Source organism: Leucoraja erinacea, chromosome 7, assembly GCF_028641065.1.
Source record: "Leucoraja erinacea ecotype New England chromosome 7, Leri_hhj_1, whole genome shotgun sequence".
NCBI lineage: Eukaryota > Metazoa > Chordata > Chondrichthyes > Rajiformes > Rajidae > Leucoraja > Leucoraja erinaceus.
In genome coordinates this window covers 43,839,823-43,855,834 of record NC_073383.1, presented here as the reverse complement: position 1 = coordinate 43,855,834, position 16,012 = coordinate 43,839,823, and the positions used below count along the sequence as shown (strand labels likewise).

Genomic DNA, 16,012 nt, shown 5'->3' with positions numbered 1-16,012 from the left:
AAACTGCAAGAACTGAAGAAGGGTCCTGAACCAAAACATCATCTATCCATTTTCTCTAGAGATGCTGCCTGATCCGTTGAGATACTTCAGTATTTTGTGTTTATCTTTGGTATAAACCAGCATCTGCTGTTCCTTTTTTTAATTCCACATGGGCTTTTGATGAAAGGAATGATTCCCAAAGCCTCTTTTTACTGCCACCTACTGATCACCACAAAGTACAGTAACGGCAACCCACAGCATCAAACTGAGCCACTATTTGTTGACCCTGGCTTTTAAAACTCTGTTTTAGAACAGACAATCTGTTTTATGAGTGGGTTGTCCCGGAACTTTAAAAAAATGCGAAGCAGGTTTCTGTTGTTTTTAAAATAGAAAGGAATTTCTTCCCCGCTTACACCCCTCCCCATTTTCTGTCTTAATTGCTTCTAAAACTGACAATGCAAAACATTTCAGAATGGTTTGAACTCCAGCTGATTGACCACGTCCTGCCCGTTCAGCTCTGCCTCCTTCTGCTCAGGGATTTGGCAGGAGTTTTCTCTGCAAATTAATCATCCCCCTCAAACACAGACCCTCTCCACATCCTCTCCTGCAGTCAGGGCTTCCAGATACACCCTCGCAAGGAACCTTGTCACTTACACAAACCCGCATCATTGAAACAAGATGGGCAATGAAGTATTGGGAGATTAGTGACTGGTGGCCACAGACCCCATCGGGAATCCTGACGAATAATTTCCCTTCTGCATCCCAGGACCAAAGAGGCCATTCAGCCCACAACTGTTTCCTATACTCCAACTCTATATCTCCACTGTCATGTGACCATTCAGCTAGTTGGCAGACATGTGAGAGGGTGTAAATTGTCAGGAGAGGAGAGGGAGAATGTGACTGATGGGATTGCTCTGTAGGGAACCAGCATATATAAAACATATACAATTCTCACGGGATTGGGCAGGCTAGATGTAGGAAAAATGTTCCCGATGTTGGGAGTGTCCAGAACCAGGGGTCATAGTTTAAGAATAAGGGGTAGGCAATTTAGGACTGAGATGAGAAAAAGTTGTGAAAGAGAGAGTTGTGAATCTGTGGAATTCTCTGCCACAGAAGACAGAGGAGGCCAATTCACTGGATATATTCAAGAGAGAGTTAGATATAGCCTTTAGGTCTAACGTAATCAAGGGAAATGGGGAGAAAGCAGGAGTGGGGTAATGAGTTTGGATTATCAGCCACGATCATATTAAATGGCCGTGCTGGCTCGAAGGGCCAAATGGCCTACTCCTGCATCTATTTTTCTATGTTTCTATTTAATTGAATTAATGATGAACAAAAGCAATTTGCAGGAGACCAAAGTATATTAATTATTATGTTTTTATGTTTCTATGGCCCAAGTGTGCTGAATGGCCTTATTCTGTGTCACAATAAAACGTATCATCACCCAGCAAAGGTCCATCAGTTATTATTGTGGCACTCACAGTTCTTAGGGGGAATAGTCCTGCTCACTACTGTCCTGTGTGTGAACACTTCCCCAAAATGCCTGACTTTCACAGAGGATTATACTCCTTTCTCTTGCCTTCAAATCATCAACTCAATTCATTTTCTTCAGCACATTCTGTAATTCACTTCTTATCTATCTGCACATGGGATGCTGTCGTCAAGAGATACAGCAGAGAAGCTGGCCATTTGGCCCACCACGTTCTTGCCAACTCCCATTTACACAAATCCCGTCTCATTCTCCCTTATTCCCATCAACTCAGATCCTACACCTCTCACATTTACAAATGACATTTTTCACTGGCAAATTAACCCACCAAGAGATATGTCCTTGGGATGTGGGAGGAAACTGGAGCACCCACAAGGTCACAGGGAGACTGTGCAAACTCCACACAGACAACACCCGAGGTTGGGATTGGGGTTCTGGGTCCATGAGATGGTGGCTTTGCTAGGTATGTCACAGGTGTGCACCAGTAAACAGTCCCTGACTGATGCTTTCTTCTCCTGCGACTGGCATGATGTAATTTCTATTAGTGCCACATGGAATGGATTGATGTGGTTTTGTGGGAAAGACACGCAGAAAAATAGACTCTGTGATTTGCACACTCACCACAGGTGACTCTCATATGGCCATGGACCTGTTTACTAATTGTGTATTTTTCTTATGAATGTCTTGTTTTTTGATGCAGTCTTTTACTTTATACTGTCTTGTCAAAGTTTTGTGTGACATGTATAATTTTTGTTTTTGTGTGTTTTCTGAGTGTGTGCCTGTGAAGCTTCTGCAAGCAAGATTTTCATCGTATCTGAAACTCACCACACCGCCTGATCCATTCTTTATGACTTTATCAACATTTTAAATGCAATGAAAAATGTTCAACATCACTTTTGTTTTAATGAGGAAACTAAAGAGGGCTGTACTTCACCTCGTCTTCACCTACTGTGCTGGACCATGCAGGCATCAGGCGGTGTATAGTAGCTCTAATTCAAAGGCTGCACACTTTCCAAGCATGGTTGTAAGTCCGAGTTGCTTCTCACAGGCCGGTCCGCAAGCCAGGCTGAAGCCCAGGTTGCAGAGGTGGCGAGGGAGCGCTGCATCATACGAGATGCCCCTCTTCCATGGAGAGCCTGAGTTGAGGTGCTGTTTTGGCCTCCTGGGGAACACATCCACGTTGTGACTTTAAAGGTGAGCCAAGCCCCCGACCAACAGTCATTGTTCAAACAGTCAATGCCCAAATGGATCCTAACCTTATTGTTATTTGTGGAATCTTGCTTTGCATTGATTAGTGTCTGCAGTTGGAGCAATGACCTCTTCTGCTTCTTCTCTTCCCTTGAGATTGAGGATGATTCGCCTCTGTGGGTTTGAAGATGGCTGACAAGACTCGTAGATACTGTCCCACGGTAGCGAATGGGCGGTTAGTGTACAAGGTGGTGCACCTCTTCAGCATGCTGCTGACACACGGACCCAGGGTTTCTCACCGCCATCTCGAACTCTGCTTCTCCTCTTAGAGCCCACCTGGACCTGGGATTCCCGGGAAGCAGCCAGTATGTTGCATTTACCCAAGGAGGATTTGAGCATGTCCTTGAATCTTTTCCGCTATCTGCCCGTAATCTCCTCTCATGACAGAGCTCAGAGGAGCGTCTGTTTCGAGCGTCTGGTGCTGGACATGTGGTGTATCTTGGCCTGTCTGATGGAGCCAACTGAACATAACCAGGGCCTCAATGCTGGGGAAGCCATTCGCAGTGCGGATACTGAGGGTGGTTCACTTCATCCCGCCACTAGACCCTGAGGATTTTCATATTGAGTTAAATCAACGACATGAAAATCCTCTGAATCCACAGGCATGATAAGTGAAATGATTTTGCAGAAATTATTTTGCAGAGACCTTGGCGATATCTCTCTAGTGCTTTAAGGAGCTACTAAAGGGGATCAAGGTCTCAGAAGGGATGAAGATGAACATTGCTGCCCAGTAAACCAGGAGCTTGAGCATACAGTAACGTAAGGTTTTCTTTCTTAATCTGCTTCAGACTGTGTTACGCAGCATTTAATCTGCTGTCAGCTGTAACGTGCCCTAACGTTACGTGGTATTGATATTCTCGGAAGAGACACGCGCTAAGCTCAATACCAACTTGTTTTTTCTGTAAAGCCTGTCAGAATAAATGTTGTATTCATGGAGTTTCCCTGGGGCACTGCAATGAAACAACTATTGAATTAGTGACGCAGAATCTGACATGTTGGGGCAGCTGTTGTCAGTTTTCAGTACAACTGAACTGTTAAGTGAAAACCTTACACGAGCTCTGATGACCAAATGAGTTTTAAGAAACTTGAACAGTCAGAATGCCAGAGAGGCATCGGCAATGTTGAAGGGACCGCCCATTCTAGTGAAGGTTGGAGGAGGTGTGCACTAGTGTTTTGCTGTCCTCTGGCCTGTGCTTGTGATGCACCCTGGGAATCGTAGTCCAGTGTGAGCTGCTGTTAATGAGGCCCAGGCGGATGGCAGACTCCGAGTCCCAGCCTGCATTGATGAGGGGAAGGGATTGTGGGTCGATGGGTTCTGGTTAGAGCCAATGTTTTTTGCCAAGCTGGAGGCGGGGACAAACCCTGCTTATATTGAGCTCCACTCTCAAGGAGTTCTGCAGACAGCACAGAGTACACAGCCAAGCACTGAAGAGCTGTGTTTGCTTGGTGCCGGCTGTGCAGCAACGTGGAAGAAGCACAGTCTTCACAAGGGCACTCTAGCCTGGAGGACCGTCGCCTCTGAGAACGAGCGTTTGCCCAAAGGCTGTCCCGGCTGATCCTCCAGCTGGTGACGGTGCTGTGGCAGCAGAGCACCTTTGCCCCCTGCTCTGGCCGATAGATAGCAAGAGGGAGCGAAGGTGCATGAGCCTGACTGGAGAGAGAGGAAATCCAGGCAAAGGAGATTTGAACAGCATGGATCCTGAGGTGCCGGAGAAGCCGGAGGAGCGGGACGATTGCTGGAAATTCTCCGTCTTGTACCTGTGCTTCTATGGGTTCATGGCTCAGGTTAAGCCAGCGGAGAGTTTCATCACTCCTTACCTCCTGGGACCAGATAAGAACTTCACCAGGGAGCAGGTGAGTGGCCTGACGGTTGAGATAATAAATGACATTCCTGCATGTCATACATGCATCTCCCAGAGCATCTCCTGCAAACTTTCAGTCGCTTACTCCAGTCGGTGGCTGGGAATCAGAGCCCATCTGATTGTGCAGCCGTGATGTAGCTGAGCCTTTGGTTAAAGACCCCATTCTTATGCAAATTGTTCATGCACAGATGAGGCATCGTTATCCAGTCAGGATGAGGTTAGCAAACTCGCTGTTTGTGAGGAGACTTGGGTCTGAGGGTGTGGGAGGGGGCAAGTCTCTGGGTTACTGAGTGTACGAGGGTATTTGGGTAAATTGCCTTAAACTAACAGGAAGAGGAATTAAAGAATGACTTTCATTTATATAACACCCTTCCCACTAATTGCACATCTTAATGTACTCACAGCTAAGTGCACGTGTTAGTTTATGCGCTGCAGCTTCCTTCACAGTGCAGGGTGATCGGAAAATTTGTTTGAGGAATTAATTTTTCCTGGGACAGAGGCGGGAATTTTCCTACTTTTCAACATGAGTCCATTCAGCCCATCATGTCTGGGCTGGCCAGCAGATATGATGTTGGTTTGGAGCAACAAACAATCTGCTGGAGGAACTCAGTAAATAGAGCGGCATCTGTGGGAGGGGGAAGGTGTGGGGGAGGAAGGAATGTTTGATGTCTCGGGTCAAATTCCTGCATCAGGACTGCCTCCAGATTCCAGCATCTGCAATCTCCTGTGTCTCTTCACTGGGTCCGCTTGGGATCAAAGATGAACACCTTACCCTGCGAAGGTTGATTGTCCCCGAGAGTTACATTCCATGGGTTTTGGGCTGAGGTTCCTGTCAAACCTCCTGTCTCTGAGACATGAATAGTGTTGCAAGGCCCCAGCAGAACTCAGCCTCCGTCCGGTGTGGCAGTGAGGGAGTGCAGTTCTCCCCGAGCTTTGCGCCTGCTCCACTTCTCACTGTGGCTTGGCGTGTTGCAGGTGTGAGGTATCAAGCAATTCTCCCCACATGTCTGTGTATATGTGCACATCTGTGGTACGCTCACTCCAAAATGTCATTTCCCTCAATGTATTTGGCCAGTAGAGAGAAAAATAAATTGTCACCAAAGAGGCTTTTTAAATTGGGAACTGTTTAGGAAGAAACAACACAGAGAATAAACTTCACATGAGATGAGCTGGTGCCGATCTTTTTTACTGCTAATTCCGCAAAATTCAATCTCACTCCAGGTGTCTTGCACTAAAAATCATGTCGAGTTGAAATTGTACAAATTTCAAACCTGCTCCTGATTCACACTGAGACACGTGTGTAGTGCACATGGGACAGTGCACATTCAGCAGCCTTACTGACTGAAAGTGGAGACGGACACCACAAATGCAAGGAGCACTATGTGGCCACAGTCCCATTGAGGTGCAAAGTGAAGGCTCCCCATCCTGAGTAGGAAGGAACTGCAGATTGTGGTTTACCCCGAAGATAGGCACAAATGCTGGAGTAACAGTGGCTAGGTAATATCTCTGTAGAAAGGGAATAGGTGACGTTTCGGGTCGAGACCCTTCCTATCCCGAATCGTCACCTATTCCTTTTCTCCAGAGATGCTGCCAGTCCCACTAAGTTATTCCAGCATTTTGTGTTTATCTTTGGACTCCATCCTGACATTTGATCACAAATTTCTATCTACCTGTTCTCGGGGCCGCACAAGTATTAAATCAGAAGCAAGCCCATGGTTGAAAGCCCTCACCCTCTCTCAATCTCTCCCACACCCTGCCACCTCCTTCGGTCACCCCCTGTCTCTTCCACAAACTCTACCTCCTTTCTCTCCCCCCTAACTCTGTCTCCACCACACCCACTCCTTCCTCCCTCTGTCCCTTCTCTCAGTCTCTACCCCACACACTGCCTGCCTCCCTCTCCCCCCACACACTGGCTGCCTCCTTCTACCCCCTCTAAGTCACCCTCTCAAACACTCCTTCCTTCTGCCCCTCTCTGTCTTCCTCTAAACACTTTTCCGTCTAAGTCATTCCCAAAACCCACTCCATCCTTTTTATCCCACTCCTATTCTCTCTGGCTCCCCCCGCACCCATTCCCTCTCACTCTCTGCTCCCCTTCTCTGTCTCCCCCACACTTACATGCTCCTCCCTCTGTTCTCCCCCTTTCTGTCACCTCCCCCCCCCAGTCCCACTCCCTTCTCTCTCTGTTCCCCCCTCTCTCATTATCTCCATACACACTCTCTCCTCCTTCTGTCCCCTCTCTTTCAGTCTCCCACACACTCTGCCTCTTTCCTTTGACCACACACCCCTTGCCTGCACACTCCCCCCAGAATCTACCACACGCCCACACACCAGGTGCAATTAGCCTAACAATCTGCAGCTGGGATGTGGGAGGAAACAGAGGCACCCGGAGGAAACCAGTGCAGTCACAGGCAGAACGTGCAGATAGCGGCAAAGGTCAGGATCAAACCTGAGTCTCGAGAGCTGCCTGAAAGAGAAAGGCTTGCTGGACCATGAATAATAATAATAATAATAATAATAATAATAATAATAATAATAATAATAATAAATATTTTATTGATCCCCTCAGGGAAATTCAGATGTCCAGAAGCCCCCAACCAACAAACCCACACATTCAAAACAAACGCAGACAGAAAATACATAAAATACAATGTGGACACTTCCTGAGAGCAATAAATACTTAAAAAGACCAATAATTAACAATTAAAAATTAAAAAAATGCAAAAATGCATCCCCCTACAGACTAGCGGTCCGAATTATAAAATCTAATGGCTGCAGGGGTGAAGGATCTCCTGAACCGCTCCGTTCTACAGCGCAGGGAGAGGAGCCGGTTGTTGTTCCGAGTGCTCTTTTGACTCTCCAGAATTACATGGAGGGGATGCCTGGGGTTTTTCAGGATGACTTGCACCTTGCGCCTCATACGCCTCTCAAGCACATCCATCTCCGAGTCCACTCTCCCCTCCAGCACTGAGCTAGCTCGTTTAACCAGTTTGTCCAGCTTTTGTTGTTTTTTGCAATAATACTGTTGCCCCAGCAGACAATAACGTAGAAAATAACAGTTGCAACCACAGTGTTGTAAAACATGTGCAGCATATAATTACACACATTGAATGATTTGAGCCTTCTGAGGAAAAAGAGTCTGCTCTGGCCTTTTTTGTAGAGGGCGTCAAAGTTGACAGACCAGTCCAGTTTGTTATCCAGGTGCACTCCAAGGTATTTATATGTCTGCACCACCTCAATGTCAGCCCCTGCAGCGTTGACCAGCTGAAGGGGGAGCTTGGACCTGCCAAAGTTAGCCACCATCTCTTTAGTCTTAGCTGTGTTCAGGATGAGACAGTTCTCTTTACTCCAGGCACAGAAGGCACTGGTCAAGTTCCTGTATTCCTCCTCAAGCCTGTTCCTTACACATGCCACAATCGCTGTGCATCTGAACATTTCTCTACGTGGCATGTGTCAGACTTATAGTTAAAGTCTGCAGTATACAGGGTGAAGAGGAACGAGGCCAGAACCGTTCCCTGTGGGGCTCCAACATTGCACACCACTGTGCCAGAGACACTGTCCCCATGCTTAACAAACTGTTGTCGACCGGTCAGGTAGTTGCATATCCAGGAGATAAAGGTGGAGTCCACCCCCATCTTCTTAAGCTTGTCATTCAGAATCAGTGGTTGGATGGTGTTGAACACACTTGAGAAGTTGAAGAACATAATCCTCACATAGCCACCTGGTTCGTCCAAAAAGGAGTAGATCCGGTGCAGCATGTAGAGGACTGCGTTCTCCTGGTATGCAAACTGTAGTGGGTCTAGTGCGTGCTCGACTTGTGGTCTCAGGAGACGAATGAATAGCCGCTCCATTGTCTTCATGTCCAACTCTGATAATGGACTCTATCCTTGTTACGAATGGGGGGAGGGGGAGCAAGAGCGAAGCTGCGGGATAGCGAGGAAACCCTAGTGAGAGCCTCATCTATAAAGGAAGAGGGGAACCCCTGTTTCCTAAAGAATCGAGGACATCTCTGATGCCCTGGTATAGAAAACCTCATCCTGGGCGCAGATGTAGCGTAGACGGAAGAATTCGGAATAAGGGATAGAGTCTTTACAGGAAGCAGGGTGGGAAGAAATATAGTCTAGATTGCTGGGGGAGTCAGTAGGTTTGTAGTAGATGTCAGGGAGATATTTCTGATGAGCTGTTTGACTGAAGCTATCTTCCTTTTCAATGGATGTGCAAAAAACACTGAAATCATGGTGAAGAGAGGCAGGAAATTCTTCAGTCCATATCACTGGAGTTTAACTGAAGAATTTCACACCGTTGTTTGTGGCACCGTGCTGTGCACGATTTAGCTGCTCTGTTTCCGACGTTAATATATTGACCGCTCTTCAGAATTACTTCATTGGCGCCAAAGAGCTCAGAGACAATTTAAGGTGTTGTGTAAAATAATGTATTTCATCAAAATGATTCAACTTGATTTTGAGTTGGAGTCTGTGGGGAAGGGGATAACATTTCCTCAATGGAGCAGTTTTGGTTCTGCAAGAGGAGGCAACTCTAACCTTATTGTAACTCCACAAAGTTATGCTAATCCTTTTTAAATAGGCCCGTCATCTCCCTGACCCAAGCCCAGTTTTTTTTTTAATGAGCTGTGCTCCCTGTTCTGCAGGATTAAGTAAAAGCTTCATTAGTAACTCGATAGCAGTTCCGCAGCTTTCCATTTCAAATAAAGTTACCCACAATTAGGGTAACCAACTTTCTCACTCCCAAATAAGGGACAAAAGGTCAAAATAAGGGACAAATTCCCGACGGCAATTCGTTGACCGACTGGGCCGTGGCTGGGTGAATGATGAGTTGGCCCGGGTGCTGGACTGTACACAAAGCCCAGCCAGTGGGCCAGCTGAGGAGTTTTGGTAAACCTACCCACTATGTAAAATGTAACACATTTGAGTAAACTTTATTGCAGCACATATATAATACAGAGGAAATAGTTTATCAGGATCCCACCTTGCTTCATTGTGCATTGATAATCTTCATTTCAACCACACCCAGTGACACCACGTCCCACTTTCTTGGGACAGGGTTCCCCTGAATTTATCATTGTTGTTGACTATACTTAGAGTGCTAATTTGATATTGTTCCACAAGTGGAAACCTCCTCTCATAGTCCAGCCCATTTGCAGTTGCTGTGACTGTGCTCTTCATTGCGTAAGCCCTGGAGACTCTCCCCCCCCCCCCCCCCCCCCCCCCCTCCCAACCCCAGCCCACACCTTAAGATTGCATACTACTTAAATAAAGTTTCAGTCACCTTGCCTGGCCTGCCTCCAAATTGTGCTCATTTGTTTTCTCAGGTTTCCTCACCACATGAAATAATTTATCCATTTGTTTTGTGGTCCAATTTCATAGGTCCCTGAGAGTGGCAATACCGGCAGATAGAGTGATATAGAGTATGGTAGTTTGCCTTCAACAGTCAAGGCATTGACTAGAACAGTCAGGAAGGCATGTTGCTGCTTTATAAAACTTTGATGAAGCCATATTTGGACTATTGTGTGCATTTCTAGTTGCCCCATTGTAGGAAGGATGTAGAGCTTTGGAGAAGGTGCAGAAGAGGTTCACCAGGTTGCTTCTGGGATTAGAGGGTATCAGCTCGAAGGAGAGGTTGCACAAATTTTGATTGTTTTCTCTGGAGCATTGGAAGCTGAGGACGTTAATAAAATGATTAGTTAAGGTAGACAGCAGATAAGGTAGACAGTCAGAATCCTTTTCCCATGGTGTAAATGTCAAAGGGTTTACAGTCAGAGGAAGAAAGTAAAGGAGATGTGTGAGGCAAGTGTGCATAGTGGTAGGTGCCTAGATGTGTTTGACAAGGACAATTGTGGAAGCAAATACAAGAGAGGCAATTGAGAGGCTTTTAAATAGGCAAATTAATATGCAGGGAATGGAGGGATATGGAACATGTGCAAGCAGAGGGATTAGTTTCATGTGGCATCATGGAATTCATGGGCTGGAGGGCCTGTCCCATGCTGTACTGTTCTATGTTCTAAATGGCTCAGTTAGATCATCCTGCCAACATTTTTGTACTTGAGGGAGATTTAAACACAGTCTGTGTCCTGTGTTGTTAGTGACAATGGGGTTGATGAGAAGCTTCATCCTGTTTGTTTGATTGTTGGTCAGGCAGATTTCTAATTTATCTCACAAATACATGCTCTTTCTCTTATGAGGTGAAGTTAGCGAAGGAGGGAGAGGAAGCGGGTAAGGGGGCAATGAGGTGAATGGTGGGGAGGGATGGGAGAGTGTGAGGTAAAGAGTTGGCTCCATATATCAGGTTTTCACCCAATTACTCAATGTTTCTATATTGTGTTGCAAAATCACAATGTCTTCATCGCAACAAGCCCTTCCACCTATTTCCATATTATGTACAAACTTAGAAATCTTGCATTTTGACCTCTTCTCTGGGTAATTATATAAATAGTAAACAGCTGAGGGTCAAGAACTGACGCCTAGGGTACTTTACTCATAACATGCCTCCAGCACAAAATAGACCCATTTATTCTAACAGTTTTATATCTGGCAACCACTTTGCAAACCATGCTGACACCCTTCTTCCAATATCTTGGGTCCTTCATTTATGCACCAGCCTCTTATGTCCCAGAGCATTATTTAGTTTAGCGCCTGGCAAGTCCAAATGGAAGTGCAAGCACTATTCAAGACTAACTTTCAAAAGGCCTTGTAATGGGAAAGAGTTCAGGCCGGTTGGGGAACGAGTAGTGAGTGGGGATTAATCGGGGGAATTATTTCCACAACTGGCAGAGGTATGATGGGTTGAATGGTCTTTTGTTAGCAGATTCTGTAAGGGCAGCTCAGTGGCACAGCTAGTGGCTCCAATGACCTGGGTTCCTCAGATGCCTGTATATGTGGAACTTGCACATTCTCCCTGTGACCACATGACTTCTTCTGGGTGCTCTGGTTTCCTTCCACACCCCATGTAGAATCTGAGGAGAATTGATAGGAATGTGTGGAGAATAAATTTGATCAGTGTTAATGTGTCTGTGATGGTCATAAAGTTATACAGAATGGAAACAGGCCCTTCAGCCCATCTCATCCATGCTGACCAAGATGTCTCTCTAAACAAATCCTATTTGCCTGTATTTGTCCCATATCCCTCTAAACCATTCCTATTCATATACCTGTCCAAGTGTTTTTCAAAACATTGTTTTTGTACTTGCCTCTACCATGTCCTATAGCAGCTCGTTCCACAGACCCATCACCTTCTGTGTTAAATGTGCCCCTCAGATTCCCTTTACATTTTTCCCCTCTCACTTATGTCCTCGATTACTTATGTCCTCGATTACACTTCATTATCCTGAATAAAGGATTGTGACTATCTACCCCATCTATGTTCCTCCTAAGTTTATAGACTTCTGTAAGGCTACCTCACAGCCTCCTTGGCTTGAGGAAAAACTGTCCCAGACTACCCAGTCTCTTTAATTCAAGCCCTCCAGTCCTTGTAAATCTTTTCTGCATATTCTCTAGCTTAATGACACACCATCCTGGCCACACACTCATCTCACCACTGCCATCAGGAAGAAGGTACAGGAGCCAGAAAACTGCAACGACCAGGTTCAGGAACAGCTCTTCCCCACAACCATCAGGCTATTAAACACAACAAATAAACTATGAGCTCTGATCTGCAAAAGACTATATTATTATTTGTTATTTGCACTATATTTGTAATTTATTGAACTTTTTATTTTTCTTTCCTGTTATGTACAATGTTTACATATTCACATATTCTGTTGTGCTGCAGCAAGGAAGTGTTTCATTGTCCCGTCTGGGACATATGACAATAATACACTCTTGACTGGACTCTTGACTCTTCCTGTAGGACAGCGACCAGAACTGCACATGGTATTGCAAGTGCCTTCTAACCAATGTTCTGTACAACCATAACATGACATCCCAACTGTTACACTCAATGCCCAGCCAATTAAAGCAAGCGTGCCAGTCCCCTTCGTCACTGCACTGTTGCCACCTCTGGGGAACTATGTATTAGTACTCCTAGGTCTCTCTGATCAGTAGTACATCCCATGGCACTGCCATTCATTGTGTATGTATTGGCCCGATTTAGCTTCCTAAAATGCTATTTTATATTTCTCTGAATTACATTCCACCTGCCATTCCTTTGCCCATTTTCCCAGTTGATCTAGATCCTGTTATAATGTTAGTTAACCTTCTTCACTGTTCACTATATCAGCAATGTTAGTGTAACCCGCAGATTTAACAGTTAATTAACACACGTGGAAATACCGTCACCTTAATTACTCGATCTATTTTACCCAATTCCTCCCACACACAACGAGAATAGACCGTGACTGAACTTAAGACCAGAGTTTTGGACTTAACCACATCACTGAAACCGAATGTGAAATTATGTAAATTGGAGAGAGCAGAGAAGACATTGGGTTTGTCAACAAAATGATAAAGGGAATTAGCTGTCCAGAAGCACGTATTTTTCTGAGAAGCCCTGGTGAGTCGGCTGTGGAAGATTTCTTGTGCAATAGTTGACAGATGGATGATGGTTGGTGTGAAGACTGTGGAGATTATTAACTGTGTTGAATTGTGAAAGCCATTTACAGAGTTCCACGCCTGAGCCAATGTCCAAATAAACCCCATCAAAATAGAATATGAATCAAAGGTCCCTTTCTTGACCTCAATGTATAAAATTAATGTTATTATTTTAATAACAAACAGTATCTGTTACTGTGATCTCTGTGTTACTGCATAAGTAGTTCTAACAATCGCCACCCATTCTGCATTCAGATGCAAATCAATGCTGCTCAGTGGCGTCATCCAAATCAAGTGATCCTGCCTTTCTTTCACATTTGTTTATATGCCTCTCTCTCTCTCTCTCTCTCCCTCTCCTCTCTCCCTCTCCCCTCTCCCTCTCTCTCCCTCTCTCCCTCTCTCTCTCTCTCGCTCTCTCTCTCTCTGTCTCTCTGTCTCTCTCTCTCTCTGCCTTTCTGTCTGTGCCTCTGTCTGTCTCTCTCTCTCTCAGCCTCTGTAGATATGCCTGTTGCCATCACACACAATCCTTTCATATCAGTTGTGCCACACTAAGGAGTGCAGCTCCTTCAAGTTACAGCTGAGAATTCAAGTTCTGTGATTAAGCAGCAGGGTACAATAGACAGAATGTCCCTTCCGATATCATTCCAATCACTTAGCATCAAGATGAATTTCACCAGCATCACAGATGACAATTTCAACTTGGATCTTCTGTACCATCTCATCCTATCTGCAGCCTTTGGCATGACACACCATCCACCAGGCACCTGGATATGCAGGGGAGGGAGAGAAATGGATCATGTGAGGCAGAGGAGATTAGTTTAATATGGCTCATGTGGCACTGGCAAGGCCTGTTTATGTACTGTTCTATGTTTGGTGTTCTATGGTCTGTGTACACTGTGTATCTAATCCTGGATGAACTTTCTCCTATACCCTGTTCCCTGATATCCTGATTAAACGTAACTAGATGTGACATGATCCAAGTTGAACTTTCAACCTCTTGCATCTTGCACCACAAAGATCTACTTACACCTCTGCGGAGCTGCATCTCCAGCCTCAACTCATCTGCTCACCCCTGCTTCTGTCACCTCATGGTGCCATTTCCCAATTCATAGATGCCCAGGACCAGACTTGCAGACTTAAAGCAGTGGATTGTTCCTAAATCATGCTGATTGAACACCATCCCCTCTGAGAACTTCGCACAGGATGTACCTGAGGTCAGGATTGAAAACGGGTCCCTGGAGCTGTGGCTCAATCCATAACACGACTGCACTGCGCAGGGTAGTTCATCTGTGGAACTCATTGCCACAGAGGGCTGTGGAGGCCAAGAGTGGATATTTTTAAGGCAGAGATAGACTAATTCTTGATTAAACAAGTGTCAAGTGTTATGGGGAGAAGGCAGGAAAATGGGATTAGGAGGCAGAGATCAGCCATGATTGAATGGCGGAGTAGACTCGATGGGCCGAATGGCCTAATTCTGCTCCTATAATTTGTGAACGTACAATTGTACAATGGGTTGCTCTGCCATTTGCATCCGTCCCGTTAACTATCTGGGTTTATTTATGCAAGATCAGGAATTCCCTGTGAACTGTCCTCCCTACATGATTGTTAACCTAAACCACTCCAACCCTTCACTCCATCAACCACAGAGACACACCAAATGGCATTCAGCCCATTCAGTGCACACCAACCATCACCCAGCACTGTCCTCGCCCAAGCCTTTGGTTTTCATATCCCCCACTGCGGCTTGATGTCTGGATGAGTTTGATGATGCTCCTGTGCTGACACTCAGGAATATTAGTAGGAGATAGACACAAAAAGCTGGAGTAACTCAGCGGGGCAGGCAGCATCTCTGGAGAGAAGGAATGTCTGACGTTTTGGGTCGAGACCCACCTTCTTCAGTAGGAGGTTCATTAGTGTTGAGAAACCTGGCTTAAAGGCCCCCTTCTTGTTATTTTCTGCAGGTCACCAACGAGATAACGCCGGTGCTGTCGTACTCCTACATGTCGGTGCTGGTGCCCATCTTCTTGATGACAGACTACCTGCGCTACAAGCCGGTGCTCATCCTGCAGAGTGTCAGCCATGTGGCCATCTGTCTGCTGCTGCTCTTCGGAACCACCGTGCTGCAGATGCAGTTCATGGAGTTCTTCTATGGGATCACCATGGCGGCCCGCATTGCCTACTCCTCCTACATCTTCACCTTGGTCACGCCCAAGTCGTACCAGAAGGTCGCCAGCTACTCGCGCTCCTCTGTCCTCCTGGGCGTTTTTGTCAGCTCGGTGCTGGGCCAGCTCTTCGTCTCGCTGGGGGACATGGCCTTCTGCACCTTGAACTACATCTCCCTGGGGTTTGTGACCTTCGCCTTCACCCTCACCCTCTTCCTCAAGAGGCCCAAACGGACCATGTTCTTCAACAGGAGGGCCCTGGAGGCCAACGGAGCAGCCATGTATGAGGTGGATGCCATGCAGCCGACCTCTATCACGCTGGTTAGCCAGAAGCCCAAGGCCCCTCGGAGATGGGACTGGCGGCAGACGGCTCTGGTGAAAATGATGGTGGAGCTCAAAAGTGAGTGTACACTTTTTAACATTACTTTGCATTTGTGAGTCCATGCAATAGGAGAACAAAGTCTAATCTGCCACTCCCAGCTGCATAAAAGGGGTGTCGCAAAGTTCATAAGCTCAGGTCATAGGAGCAGAATTAGCCCATTGAGTTCACTCGCATTCAATCATGGCTGATCTAAATTGCCTTCTCATCCCTGTTCTTTTGCCTACTCCCCGTAACCTTTGACACCCTTACTAATCAAGCACCTGTCAGTCTCAGCTTTAAGAATAGCCAAAGATGGTCTCCACAGCTGTCTGTGGCAATGAAATGAAATTCCTCCTCGTCTTTCTAAATGC

General features: G+C 46.0%; 1 protein-coding gene across 1 annotated transcript in view; it reads left to right on the top strand.

Annotated features, from left to right (window-relative positions):
* The first annotated feature begins 959 nt into the window (after positions 1-959).
* slc19a1 (solute carrier family 19 member 1) overlaps positions 960-16,012 on the top strand; it is a 49,466-nt gene continuing 34,413 nt past the window's right edge. Inside the window, exons 1-2 of the mRNA XM_055638410.1 lie at positions 960-4,570; positions 15,080-15,680. Of these exons, the coding sequence (XP_055494385.1) occupies positions 4,358-4,570; positions 15,080-15,680 (814 nt within the window). The 5' untranslated portion in view covers positions 960-4,357. The remainder of the gene's footprint in view (positions 4,571-15,079; positions 15,681-16,012) is intronic.